The following is a 14,400-nucleotide window of genomic DNA, read 5'->3' on the forward strand; positions in this document are numbered from 1 at the left end:
GAAAGCAGGTAGCACGAGGCTCTAGGTTGATAACAAGGGCAATAGTTGGGACCCCAAAACCACGTTTCTTCTCCATGTGCACAGAGCTGTCGCAGCAGGAGGGGAGCTGGTGCATCCTCGCCGTTGGAGCTTCCCACAGTACTTTTGCTGTTGAGGTCGCTCCCGGCTGCAAACCCCTCTTCTGCCACCAAATTTGCCCTCGCCTGCTGGTGTGGGCTCACCATGGGGGTGATGGAGGGACGAGGGTGATGCTTGGAATTTTCCCTCTATCTTACCTCTGTCTCCCCATGCTGTTGTGCTGAGAAGTGGTGGTCTGGTGGGTCTCACAGCTCCAGTATCTGAAGCTCATCTGCACGGCTGCTCCGCTCCCAGGAGCCGGCTGGATCAATGCCTGTCGCCAGCTGTGACCCTGCACCCCTCACCCTCCCGTTGTACTGCATATGGTGCAAAATAGCTTCTTGCCCAGCGTATCCAGGGAAGCTACTTGAGATCCCTTCCCAGGCCATTCTTGATGGGACGGCAAGTTCCTGAGGCTTTTTCAGCCTGCAGAGCCTCTTGCAGGGAGGGCACCAGGCTCAGCGGGGCAGTGACAACCTCAGCAAGGTGTAGTGAGTCACTGGCTTGCAATGCGGATGAGAAAATTTCTCTCTTCCCTGGCACGCTCTTGTTAAACTGCTCTTTGGTAGTGCTGTACGTGCCTCCAGTTTACCCACATTTTGGCAGTTTTGGGGTCGGACTGCTACAACCAGCTCCTTGCATGCTGGAAAAGTTTCTTGCCTCTGTCGTGCTTGTAAAATTTCCTTTTCTAAGAGTCCTTGATAACTTAAGCTCCATGTTTCCATTTCCCATGTATTTGAGATACAAAGAGCTGAGGAGTTTGTGGTGGATTTGTGTTATTGCTGCTGTTGTCTGGATTCTTTTCAGCTTATATTTATCAGCCTGATATTGAGTTGTCCTGAAGCTGCACATTGCGTTTTAGACTAGAATAGTTCAGTTGGAAGGGACCTACAGTGATCAATCTAGTCCAACTGCCTGACCACTTCAGGGCTGACCCAAAAGTTGAAGCATGTTATTAAGGGCATTGTCCAAATGCCTCTTAAACACTGACACGCTTGGGGCATTGACCACCTCTCTAGGAAGCCTGTTCCAGGGTTTGACCACCGTTTCGGTAAAAAAATGCTTCCCAATGTCCAGTCTGAACCTCCTTTGATGCAGCTTTGAACCATTCCCATGTGTCCTATCACTGGATCCCAGGGAGAAGAGCTCAGCACCTCCCTCTCCACGTCCCCTCCTCAGGAAGCTGTAGAGAGCAATGAGGTCACCCCTCAGCCTCCTTTTCTCCAAACTAGACAAACCCAGTGTCCTTAGCCACTCCTCAGAGGACATGCCTTCCAGCCTTTTCACCGGCTTTGTTGCCCTTCTCTGGCTGCTTTCAAGTACCTTCACATCCTTCTTAAATGCTGGGGCCCAGAACTGCTCACAATACTCAAGGTGAGGCTGCACCAATGCTAAATCTAGTCCAGCGCTAGTTGGCAGTTGGACTAGATGATCCTTGTAGGGCCATTGCAACTGGAACTCTTCTTCCTTCTTCCTTCTTCTTCTTTTTTCCTCCTTCTTCTTCCTTGTTCTTCTTCTTTCTCAATACAGTGGGATAATCACCTCTTTTGACTGGCTGGTTCTACTGTGTTTGATGCACCCCAGGATGTGGTTTGCCCTCTTGGGTGCCAGGGCACAGTGCTGACTCCTATGGACCCTGCTGTCGACCAGCACCCCCAGATCCCTTTCTGCAGGGCTGCTCTCCAGCCACTCCCCTCCCAATCTGTACCTCTGTTCACCGTTACTCCATCCTAGGTGCGGAATCCGACACTTGGACTTGTTAAATTTCATGCTGTTGATGATTGCCCAATCCTCCAATCTGTTGAGATCCCTCTGCAAGGCCTCTTCACCTTGAAAGAGTCAACGGCACCTCCCAGTTTGGTATCATCAGCAAATTTGTTAATGGTGCATTCAACTCCTGCATCTAGATCATTGATAAATATATTGAACAGAACCGGCCCTAGGATTGAGCCCTGAGGCACACCGCTGGTGACCGGTCGCCAGCCAGATGTAGCCCCATTCACTGCAACCCTTTGAGCTCTGCCCTTCAGCCAGTTCTTCACCCAGCGTGGTGTGTACCTGCTCATCTCACAGTTGGACAACTTATCCAGAAGGATGTGGTGAGGCACAGGATCAAAAGCCTTACTAAAATCCGGAAGAACTACATCCACTGCCTTCCCTTCATCCACGAGGCAGGTGACCTTATCATAGAAGGATATCAAATTAGGACACGGTCTTGCTGGGGCTTTACAAAAGGGAGGGAGTTTTGGTCCCATGCCGTCCCGGAGCATCACTCCATGTGGGTGATTTTCCTGCTGCTGCAAGCCGCCTGCTGCCGCAGTGTGGGTTTGCTTTGGGTAGCAGGTGAACGGCAGCTTCGTTCTGGGAGCTGAGGAAGAGATAACGGTGGTTTTTGCTGAATCTTTACTTCCAGACCTGGAGCAAATCCCGCGGCGAGAATGTTTGTGGGATTCATCTTCATGTTAGAAAGTGTTTGCTTTCAGAATACCCTTCGGCAGAGGTTTTCAGTTCTTTTTGGAGCTGCTTTTGGTTTCGAGTGCATGTTTTTTAAATCTCTGCTAGCAGCAGAGCCTGTATCAGGAGTTATGGCATGCTGGTGGCATCCTTTGCACATGTACTAATAGTCCGTAGCCCTTTATTTTTCTTCCTAATGACTGTCTTTGAAAAAGCAATTCAGTTTTATCAGGTTTTTGGCCTCTGCTTTGCTTTTTTCTTAGTGGACTTGTCATGACTGAGTTAAAAGGGCCCCTTAGGGTGGCCCTGCTGCATTGCTTTGCATCCCCAAGGTTTCCTCTGGAGCCGAGGACAATACCGGCACTGTATCAAAGGTACAGCTTCTGCTCCCCAATTTGCATTCATTCCCGCTGTCATCTCGCTTCTAAGTGCTGGAAGATCAATGTACCTGTCACTCATCGCTTCTCCGGCTCGCCTCGGAGAGCGGTTTAACAGCAGCGGCAGCAGCTCGGCACTGAGCCGCTGGTGGTCCAGCATGCCCCGGCGGAGGCTCACACACGGGGAGGTTTGTGGTGGCTGATGATTGCGGGTAGGAGACCTGGCAGGGACTCAGGTCATGTCATGGCCCACAGCACCGATTACTTTTCCAATTCCTGTGCAATTCCCGTGCCCACATGGGAAGCTTTCTCTCTCCCACATCCTTTTCCAAACGCAGCAATAATCTCTTGAATTTGGGAATCAGCGCTCCTTGCTTATTTAACTTTCTTTTTCCCAGCAGGAGGTGGACAGGATTTACTCCACCAATATTGCAGTTTCCCTAATCCACCCCGAGCAGCAGCATCTTCCTCTTGCTGCATGGACATGCACGCTTGCTCGTTAGGGCTCGACTGGCTGACAATGCTGGCCCGTCCCTGGAGAGATGCTGTAACAGCACAGCCACACAGAAATAAATGGCTCAGGCTGTGGCATTCCCCACCGCCTGCGTGCCAGCCCCTATGTTATTGTAGGACCGAGATTATAGGACCTGGTTCGATTGAGAAGCAAAGTTAGCTAATATCTGCCTCCTCTCTGCTCATTTTTTGGCAGATGTAGAGGATTCAGATTTGATGGGGGCTTATAGGGATGAAGGATTTGGACTAAGTAAGAGCAGGGTCAATGTTCCCCCCGCATTTTTCTTGCCGTGGGGATGAACGCATGTTTTTACAAAAGGTTGTACTTTTTTTTGTTGAAACTTCCTTGCAAGTCATCTTAATTCTCCACTTTGTTTTGGGGTTGGGAAAAAGCGATCACCTTTAAATATTAAAACATCACTCATTTTGGGGAGACACAGAATAGAAATAAGAGGCAATGTGGAATGGTTGGAGAGTATAAAAGTTTAAGGTGCGGTGGTGCTTATATGTTTTAGGGATGCCGGAAAGTGAGTTGGACCTTGTGCTATTTCCAGCTGTCCTACAGACATCCCAGGAGCCAGCCCTGTTTTTGCCCTCCCTGCTTCACCTTCCCTGGGGGTTCAGTTCCTGGTACCTCTCACGGCAAAATAAGAGCAGAAATACGGATCCTCATAACCGTGTTGCATTCAACCCCTTTCCTAAAGGATGCCTGCGCTGGTGGGTCCCAGATCCCATCTGCTCAGAACACTGTGGCAAGAGGTTTTGACAGCAAATTGCCCATCTCAAGGTCAGCGTTGGAGTTTGCACCAGGATTTTTTCCACGGGCATGGTAGGTGTGAGCGGTGCCCGGGGCATGCATGGCTCCGAATAAAGCACCAACCTCAGCAGTGCCCGGCCCGTTGTGATGGGCACAGGCTGCGAGCCCTGGCTGATAAATGATGCTCATATCCCATTCAAATATGATGCAAGCAGTTTTTTTGTAGTTTGTCTTCCATTGCGGTAGTAAAGTTTTTAATTAGGAAAGCTAATGAGATCGATTAGTCATTAGAACTGACCTCTGGATCTCTGTGAGGAGTGTGCATGTGTGCGCTGGGCTGATAACGGGGGACGCTGGGGTATTGTTTGTAATAAAAGCGTAAAGTGTTTGATTTGAGTGAAATGTGCCACGGGGAATACATCATGCGGAGAAAAAAAATTACAACCCTGGGAGCCTGTAATGAAGGGAATTAAACCAACATCCTATCTAAATAACATGATTATCTACACAAAACCCCTCAGCTAGCAAGTAATAATAGAAAACTGAGCTCTTCGGAGAGTCTCTTTCAGGAGGTGGTTAATGCTGGAGCTGTGCGCGCAGGCACTTTCAGAAGAGCAGCTCCGGCATGAATACACCATCCAATTACCTCCGGGGAATAGAGTTTACCAGGTGCCAGCCCGTCTGTGCAAGGAGGGGGGGGACGCCTGCAAGCCACAACAATTTGGGACCTCTATTTCTTGTGTGACCGTGAGGCGGGGGACGATGTCAGGCAGGAGTTTGATGAGGTTCTGGGTTGATTAGTGGCAACTAGAGCTTGCGTAGGGGCAAAAAAAAAAATTGTTAATAATGTATTCAACAAATTCCCAGCTTAATAATTTTGTAAGGTCGGAGCGGCGGAGGGAAAGGGTCAACTCCTGCTGTCGCTGTTTGGGGAGGATGCGGGTTTGCGGCTCTCATCCCTTCCCTGGTGCGAAAGAGCTGCTTTGGGTACGTGATGGATGCTATATCCATGAGAAGCTGGATGCGTCCACGCCTCATGGGTGGCAAAAGAGTCTCATAGTCACCAGCCTGCACCATAGCTGGGATTCCATCATGTGTGTGCAGCGTTGGGCCATGCAGGGGTTTGCATGTCTGTCCTTTTGTTCCCATTTTACAATCCTAAATACAGTGCTCTGAAGCAAAACGCTCCAACTTTGCCGGAGCTTGCGAGCAATTATAATTGTAATTAGAGCTTCAACCTTGCAAAGGGCTTTAAAAATACATGCAATGGTGCAGTTGTTGCGCTGAAGAATTTAGTCTGATACAAAAAGTCCCAGGACAGGGAAACAGTGATGAAAACCCATTTGCTTTCCATCTTCTTTCCTCTCTCTTCTTGCCTCACCTCTAAAGCGATGGGTGTCTGCAATTCCTCTGGTCATCAAATCATCGAATGGTTTGGGCTGGAAGGAACCTTTGAAGATCTTCTAGTCCAACCCCCCTGCCATGGGCAGGGACATCTCCCACTACATGAGGTTGGTCAAAGCCCCGTCCAACCTGACCTTGAACACTTCCAATGGTGGGGCATCCACAACTTCTCTGGGCAACCTGGTCCAGTGTCTCACCACCCTCATTGTAAAAAATGTCTTCCTTATGTCCATTCTAACCCTACCCTCTGTCAGTTTAAAACTTTTGCTTCTTGTCCTGTCACTACAGGCCTTGGTAAAAAGTCTCTCTCCATCTTTCTGATCAGCCCCCTTTAAGTATTGAGAGGTCACAAGAAGGTCTCCTCAGAGCCTTCTCTTCTCCAGGCTGAACAACCCCAGCTCTCTCAGCCTTTCCTCACAGCAGAGGTGTTCCAGCCCTCTGACCATTTCTGTGGCCTCCTCTGGACCCGCTCCACCAGGTCCATGTCTGTCTTGTGCTGGGGACCCCAGAGCTGGACGCAGTGCTCCAGGGGAGTCTCACCAGAGCGGAGTAGTGTGACAGAATCCTCTCCCTCGACCTGCTGGCCACGCTGCTCTGGATGCAGCCCAGGATACAGTTGGCTTTCTGGGCTGCAAGCACACATTGCCGGCTCGTGTCCAGTTTTTCACCCACCAGTACCCCAAGTCCTTCTCCTCAGGGCTGCTCTCCATCCATTCATCCCCCAGTCTGTGTGGATACTGGAGATTGCCCCAACCCACGCGCAGGACCTTGCCCTTTGCCTGCTTGAACTTCATGAAGTTCACATGGGCCCACAAAACATCTGGTTTTATTTTAATTTCTTTTATTTTAATTTTTATTCCAAATCACCAAAAGCTCTTTAAGTTACTGGCGTTAACTTCCTGGCTTTTCAGTTTGTTCAGCATTTACCAGTTGACTTAACGCACCCTTACTTGGAGCGTACTTTGTTGCACTGCTGGTTTTACGGATGCTCGCTGGTTAACAGCAGCGTGCCGGTCTTGAAAGCATCATCAAAAGTGTGCTGCTTACTGCGACGCCACAGAAAATAATTTCCATGGAGGCATTATTTTGATGCATTAATTAAACAGGGGTCCCGCATAGGAGTCGGAGGGATGGAAAAAAGCCTCTCTCAAAATAACCGTGTTGGTGTGAGGATCTGGCTTCATGCATGGTGCAAAGAGGGAGGTCCCATACGCTGCAGTGTGGGCAAGTGCAATGCCAAGTTAAAGCTGGCCTGAACGCCTTCCAAATTTTATCGCAGCCATATAAAAGAGATTATTTGCGTGGTGTTGTGAGTGTGCTCGGGGCTTTATAGGCGGCGTTGAAGGCTGTGAATCCCTCCATACGCTCCTTGCTCGGTGATCGTTTATCTTACAGTATAGTGTCAAGGAGCATCATCTTTACTATGAAAAATTCCAGTGGTTCTTCTGTCGTGGCAGAACCTGCTTTTCTTCTACCCCCCCAGCAGAAGTTGTAACTCTCTGGCTGAGTTTGGGAGTGGAAATTCATGCTGCCGGCTGCTTGATCCCTCATGAACCCGATGTGCGACACTGGCTTGCTTGGGAATGCACAAGAAAGAAAATATTCTCCGTATTAATCACGGATCACCGTTACCACTGCTGCGGGGAGGCGGGGAAGCTGCTCCCTCCGTTCTAGGGAATGAGATCGGCTCTGAAATGCATTTCCCTGTTTTTCTTGTTTCAACACAGATCCGACATCCTGAGATTACCAGTTTACCTGGGAAGCAATACTCTTCTCCCTTCTCTCGCAGAGACAAACATGGGGACGGGTACAACATTTTCAGGGGAAATAATGATTCGGCTTTTCCCCTCTCAACCTTGCAATAATTTTAATTAGAGTATCTCCAAGAAAAACAGCCAGCCCTTTAAATCAGTTATAAAACCAGAAGACTTAGTCTCAGCATGTAGTGTCAGCTTTAATTATCTGGGCAGTTATAGCTGTATGTTATAAAAGTCGGGCAATTAGATGCATTCCTTAAAGCCGCGGAAAAAATTGCTAGCTATCAAGTGGAGGAAAACCAGAGTCAAACATATAACTGTTAATTGCATGAAACATTGAGCAGAATAAATTGGCGTGTAGATCATCCTGCAAAATATGATGAAAACGGGAATGATGACATGTATAAATCTGTTTCCAATGTAGATGTTGGGGATCAAGGTATTGTTGGTGAATCCATGATTCACCTGGTAGAGTTTTGCTGCCGGGCTGGTGAAGCCAAACACCCCCAAACCCATCAGAGCCTTTGTGTTATCATCACCCATGGTGGTCCCACTCCTGACGCACCCCAGGGGTCTTCTGCCCCTTTTGCAGGTGCAAAAGAGTTGGCTGTAGGACCTACGTTGGTGAGGTCCCTTCTGCCCCATGCACACCTGAATTTCAAGCCCTTTTTTCCTTTTGCTTTCTCGTAGGAGCCAACTTACACTTCGTAAGGAGCCCGCCAGCCAACAAGGTGATAAAGACACGCTACAGGATAGTGAAGAAGAACGTGGTGTCTCCAGCCTTATCGTCCTTCAGCAGCCCCATTCCCAACTGGAAGATGAGGCGCCCCGTGACATCCAGGTAATTCTTCCATCCCTTGAATGCAGCTGGTTGGGACGCGGGAGCTGAGGGAGCTCCCATGTTGGCTCTGTCTTATTACCATTGCATGTTCGTCGCTTAATTTCTCTATTTGTTTAGCCACTTCTACGCAGTTTATTGACTTAAAGTGTAAAATCGTATTAGTAATCACGTTAGCCTGAGCCGGCGGCCAACAGCTTACTGCAGTCTGTGGCTTCATATATATTCCCTGTTTGAATTAATTGTTTCCATGAAGCAGTTAAATAAGCTGTAAGGAAGATGAATCAACGCACACAGCTTTTTACATCAGACCTAAGTAAACTTCCTGCTTCTTTTGGAGATAGACGTGGCCTGTTAATTAGGGATGGTCAAGCCTGCTAACGGGGCCAGATGTTCCCTCTGCTTTATCACGTTATTGTGTATGTTGGTGCTACAGAGGAGCTTATTGAAAGTGTGTTGGAGGCAGATGCCCCAAACCTACACCAAGAGGTAGGTGTAGGCACAAACTTGCTTCTTCCCAGGTTATCTGGACGGGTGGAGCATCAGCCCGGCCCTGTAGCAAATAATTCGGCGTGCCAGCACCCGTCTGAAGAAGAATGTCACCAAAGGATGGTGCTGTAGCTTTGAGGCTGACTCTTCCTAAATCAGCTGTGTTGACATCCGTATTTCATCTACGAGTGAGTTGCAGCCACGTTAGCTGGTGGAGATGTTACCAGCGAACGTCTCGGAGGCCAAGACAAAGTCTGAAAGTTGTGTATAAGCAGAAAAGTCATTACGGTAATTGGTGCTCTTAAAAAAGGTGCTATTAGAACTGATGGTTTTGGTTATAACCCAGATTCTGGCTATTCTTAGGTTGAGAATTACTTCTCCCATCACTGAAATGCTGATTTGCCACTGTCACAGGCAATATTTTGGGCGAAGAGAGCCTGCTCTGCTCCGCTATGGGCTTGTTCGTTTTATTATTCATTCCAGCGTAGCAAACCCGAGGAGCTGGGGGATGCTGCGGGCTGTCCCCCACCATCGGCTCCTCTGGTGGAGCAGCGACACGGGTCGGCATCAACGCCCTGCTCCAGGTGGTTTCTTCCAAAAATTATTTCTCCCAGCAATGCCCCAAGGGTTGACGGCTTTTATGGTGGGTGCTGCGGAGAGACAAAGATTGCAGTGATTGTTTTTAAAGCCTAACTTCACCTGATTTTTGCCTATACTAAGTGAATTTGGCTTTGAGTTTCACAAATATTGGTATCTGAAGGGAGGGTTGGTTTTGGAAGATTTCAGGTTGATGAGGCAAAGTACCAGGTAAACGGAGAGATTTAAAAAAAAGGTGTTTATTTTCAAACTATTTTTTAAAATAGAAAATTAGGTCTATTATTTTGTCTTGTTTTTTTTAAGCTCTTAGCTGAGAAACTCCTCGTCTCGTGTACTACACCGGCCTCAGTTTCAAAGTGCTTCTTCTCGTATGGAAACTTTGGGATCCTTTTGGGCTAACAGCTGATTTCCACCCAAATTTTTTGCAGTCAATCTTACCTGCACCGTCTCCTCCTTCTTCTTCATGCCTTCGATATCTTCCCACCTGCACATCATGCCCTTTTATCCAGTCCCGAGATCCACACGTCTCCTCTTACTGCCCTCCAAAAGCGGATGGTTTGCCTCCTCCGGTGCAATTACTGCTCTGTTTGTAGGTGCCACCTCCATTTGCACATCCTGGAGGCCAACTTATTGTATTTCCCTTTCCACAAACAAACCACATAGTCCTTTTCTTGCTCCCTTATCCTACGTTTTCGCTGAATCAAGTGTCTGTGTGCATCTTACCTGCCAGTGAGAGTTCTTGCTTGCTCACCGCTCTCAGGCTACGATAGAAAGCCAGACCATCAAATAAATAATTGTTGTGTTTCTTCTTTGGCCCCAAAAGCAGCTTTTTAAAAATATTATTATTAATTTTTCAAAGTATGCCTTTTGCATTGTGAATGTAGAAGTATGTTACGGTAAAATCTTAAATTGTATTGCTTCTTAGAGGTTCATAATTTGCTCTGGTAATTATGGCGCCTGGTATTTTGCGTGCAAATGAAGATTTGTTTCTTCTTGTTTCTCTCGTGTGGCTTTTAATCTCCTGTTTTCTCCTGCAGTGTTGGTGTAATGCTGACTTTGGTTCTAGTCACTCCTGTAGCTACGGTCACTGATGTGCTACTCAAATTGCCTCTAATGAGCGCATTGGCATCCGCATCGACATGCGTCTTGCCCTTTCCCATCCCCAGCTCGGTTTGCTGCTTTTTTGGTCCTGAACCAGCTGTTTTGAGCAAATCCTTCTCCTTTTATTTAGGTGATAACAGCTGCTGCTTTCTGTTCCTGGTACAGGCAGTCCCGTTCAAACGACTCTTCTTCCTCCGTCACTGCCCTCACTGCAAATCCTGCCCATTTCTCAGAGAAAAGATTGATTTTTGTTTCTAGTTTTTGTGACGGTGAAATGTTCTGCGACGGATCTGTGCAAAACTGCTGCTTTAGTGTCTCTCCGCCGTTAATGCGCCTCGACCGGGACCTTGAAAGAGAAAATGTGAACCAGGCAAGGCTCGCCTTACGCCTGCTCCATAATCGTCCCAATTTTATTCCTGGGAGGGAAATTTGCATCTTGTACCTGCTGTCTGTTGGTGGATTCGGTTCTGTAATGGCTTTCCCAGCCAGTGAAACATGATGATGTTTTTGCCACCTGATGCTCTTTACAGTGAGAATCATTGTGTCCTACTGTGACATGACACTGCCCAAAACCGTTATCCCGTTGATGTACGAGCCCAACTCGCGAAACTCTTTCAGGCATCAGTGTGATCATCAGGGAGAGAGAGGCTTCTCGTAGCCGTATCAAATTTGATCCGCTGCCCCTTGATGATGTGCAGGTGCATGTGGTTAATCCAGTGCTGTAATAGTTGCCTAACTTGGTTGCCCAGAGAGGTGGTGGATGCCTCATCCCTGGAAACATTCAAGGTCAGGTTGGACGGGGCTCTGAGCACCCTGATCGAGTTGAAGATGTCCCTGCTCATGGCAGGGGGGTTGGACTAGATGACCTTGAAAGGTCTCTTCCAACCCAAACCATTCTGTGATTCTATGAACTTCAGTCTTAGTTAATAGAAAACAACTCGTGCTCCGACTGTTTGGCTCAGGTTCTTCCCTCGCAGCTTGTAACTCCAGATCTGGATGGTTCATTGATGGAGAACCCACGGTGAGAGCCGAGGAGGGCAGGAGCTTCAGGCAGGGGATTCAGGCAGGGTTAGAGCAGGAGTCTCCGGCTGCTGGGTGGTCGGTCTTGCTCAACCAGGCAGTGATTTTGCGGAGGAGCGACCTGGTTTTGCTGCTGCAATTGGCTGAGAGCTTCCACTTGTAGAATAATTTTATCCGTATTAATCTTTGACTTCATTAAATGATGTAGTTTAGATCTTACGGCGGTTTCAGACAAATCTTGATAAAATGCCATCAGCAAATTAAAACAATTATATTTTAAAGAAGCAATAAATCTCTTACTCAGTCTCCCTATTACCTTCCTTGTGTGTGATCAATCATCTGGACTGTCTGGAGGAAGCACATAGCAAATGCTTCTACAGTTTTTACTTTTTTTTTTTTTTTCCTCTATCGTTCCTAGCATCCTCTTGGACCTATAACAAGGAACGAGCCGGGAGCTGCTTTCTCGCTGCTTTGCTGTGCCTGCAGCACTGGTTTAGTCACCTTCTCATTTTTATCTTTTGGTGTGCGTCATACTGAACGGTCAACTATTTATTTTTAATATCCGTTAAGCCAGAGGTGTGATGTTAAAAGGCTGGTGGTGCTGCAGTCAAGTTCTACTCCCAAATTGGTTTCTTGCTGATGCTAAGGGGAAGTTCCTACTATGAAATCCAGGTTTTGGGGAGCCCAAAAGTGATGTGCAAGGGTTTTACACAGGCACCGATCTTTTCAGATTTAATATGCTGCCTTAATAAACTTTAAGCCGGAGCTGTGTTCTTGTCCATCTTGTGAACTTGCTGTCATTAAAGGTGTTTATGAGATTTCCCCCCTCTCTTTTTGGGTATCTGTGCTGCAGTTTGCAGCAAGAAATCTTACTGGGGCATCTGGGTTGTCGCCCTTGTTGCCGACAAACTCTCCCAAGTCAGCAGGCTAAGACGAAGACAGACATGTCTTTGGGAAATGAGTGACAGGAAGAGTCGCTGCAGGTCCGGAGGTACCCGGTGCTAATCCCTCGGTGATGAGTTGCGTTCTCCCCTTATTGCTAGGTTGCATTAAACTTCGCCCTGCTGCTGACTTTTCTTAGAGGCGATAGATGGGAGTATATTTTAAATTAATTTTACTACACTTTTTGTAATATTTTTGTTTTAAATAGATTTATAAGCATCTTGGGGGCTATTTCTCCAAATTTATGAAGATAATTTTCACTCTCTTGATAAGGTTAAATTTACACCTGCTATTTCCATATTAATTCACATTGCTAAGTGGATCTAATTTTCTTCCGTTCTTCTATCTAGCGAGTGTGGCCTTTCCTAATGCAATTTCCCCCTCACTAAATCACTGTGATCGGGAGTCATGATCGAGTTAAATTAACTTAAATTAATTTACTTAATAAGAGCTCCAGATCATTGTGAATGAGGTTAAGATTTATTGATTCTCCTTTTCACTCCTCCCCCTTATCTCTCTCTGCTTTGCAAGAGCGCAGCTCAGAAGGGCTGTGATTTGCTTGCCTTAAATTTCATTTGCTCCTATTGACATTGCGGTTGGTCATCGCTTAGAAATCGCGGGGGGATGCCCTCTCCCCGTGCAGCCTTTCGCCGCCAGGAGGGGGCTGAGCAAGTTGCTACGGAGGAGTCGCGATGGATGAAGCGGCACGCTGAGCGACGGTGATGATGCTGCTCCTGCTTCCAGCCTCTTTCCATGGTTCACGTGGTGTCAGCAGATGCGGCCACCAGTAAACCAGGATGTCCAGGTTTCATAGATCCTACCCAGAGGCAGCAGAAGCCTTCTGGGGTTGAGGGTGCTGTAGGATTGTGGAAACTGCTAGAAAGGTAGGTGGGGTGTCTGCCGTTGTGGCTGGGATCCTCCACCCCAGCGCACCTTGGCTGGAAGGAGCAGATGAGGGTAACGGCAGGAGGATGCTCCTGGCCATTGCAGATACACCCCCTTGCAAAGCCACGTGCTCCACCGAAGGGACAGTCTTCTTGCAAGCGGACCAGGGCAACCGGGACAAACCTAAATACCGATGAGCATCCATCCCAAGGCAGCAGTGGGAAATGTCCGTGCCCCCGTATGGGGGATGACGTGCCCATGATGGGCTCAGCCATGAACCGTGCCAAAAGCAACAGAGAGCATTGGCCGGGAGAAGGAGCGTGCACCAACGCCTGCAGGAGACCCCAGCTCACCCTCTCATGGAGAGACAGAGCTACTTTAAGACACGTTTTTGGGAGCAGAGAGACCTATGTGTAGCGGCTGATGTTGTGTTTATAGACCCCCGCAATGGGTGAGTTAAGCACTGACCCACTTTGAAGAGTTTTATTCTAAAACACTGATGCATGTGTTTAAAAGAAAAGTAACCTGTCTGCAAATATAGTCTGGCACTGATGGAGAAGCTCAGATATTTCCTTCAGAAAACTTAGCAGCACCTCTTGAGGGACAGTCCTACCCCTCCAGCACTATAAATAAGTAAAGAACAAGATAATATAACATTTGTCAGAGAAATGCCTGCTCAGTAGAAAAGACTTGTCAGCAGAGGATAAGCTTGTGTGGTTTAGCTTTGTTTTCTTCTTTTCTTTCTGTTCCTTGGCCTGGAGCATGTTGAATGGACTGATGGAAACGAGAGCCTTCTGGGCTTGACTTGGCACCTCGCCACCCATTCCCCTGCAAAGCCTTTAGGGTTTTGCACCGAAAGGTAAAGTGGGTGATGCAGGCTGTGAAACGGGCTGGTGCTCAACCACAGTGTTGGGTGCAAGTGCCACTTCCCCAGGGCAAAGGGACATATGGCCTAGAGCCCAAGAGGAGGAGCAACCACTGTCTCTGCCAGTCACCGTCTTTTCAGGAGGTTGAGATGCTGTGTGCCGGGTGGCTTGGACACACCGACCTCCCTGTCTCATCCCTTCCTTTCCTTCACGGTGGCTGAGTTTTTGGTTTCCGATTTCTTTTTGCTCTCTTGCCAATGGTTTTCAGATATCCATTGCCAGC

The 14,400-nt window shown here is 47.9% G+C and overlaps 1 protein-coding gene across 2 annotated transcripts in view; it reads left to right on the top strand.

Annotated features, from left to right (window-relative positions):
* ZC3H3 (zinc finger CCCH-type containing 3) overlaps positions 1 to 14,400 on the top strand; it is a 182,555-nt gene that overhangs the window by 68,890 nt on the left and 99,265 nt on the right. For both annotated transcript variants that reach the window (XM_072851804.1, XM_072851805.1), the window contains exon 4: positions 8,070 to 8,220. In XM_072851804.1, coding sequence (XP_072707905.1) covers positions 8,070 to 8,220 — 151 coding nt within the window. The remainder of the gene's footprint in view (positions 1 to 8,069; positions 8,221 to 14,400) is intronic.

This window comes from Ciconia boyciana, chromosome 2, assembly GCF_034638445.1.
Source record: "Ciconia boyciana chromosome 2, ASM3463844v1, whole genome shotgun sequence".
In the NCBI taxonomy this organism is placed as follows: Eukaryota; Metazoa; Chordata; class Aves; order Ciconiiformes; family Ciconiidae; genus Ciconia; species Ciconia boyciana.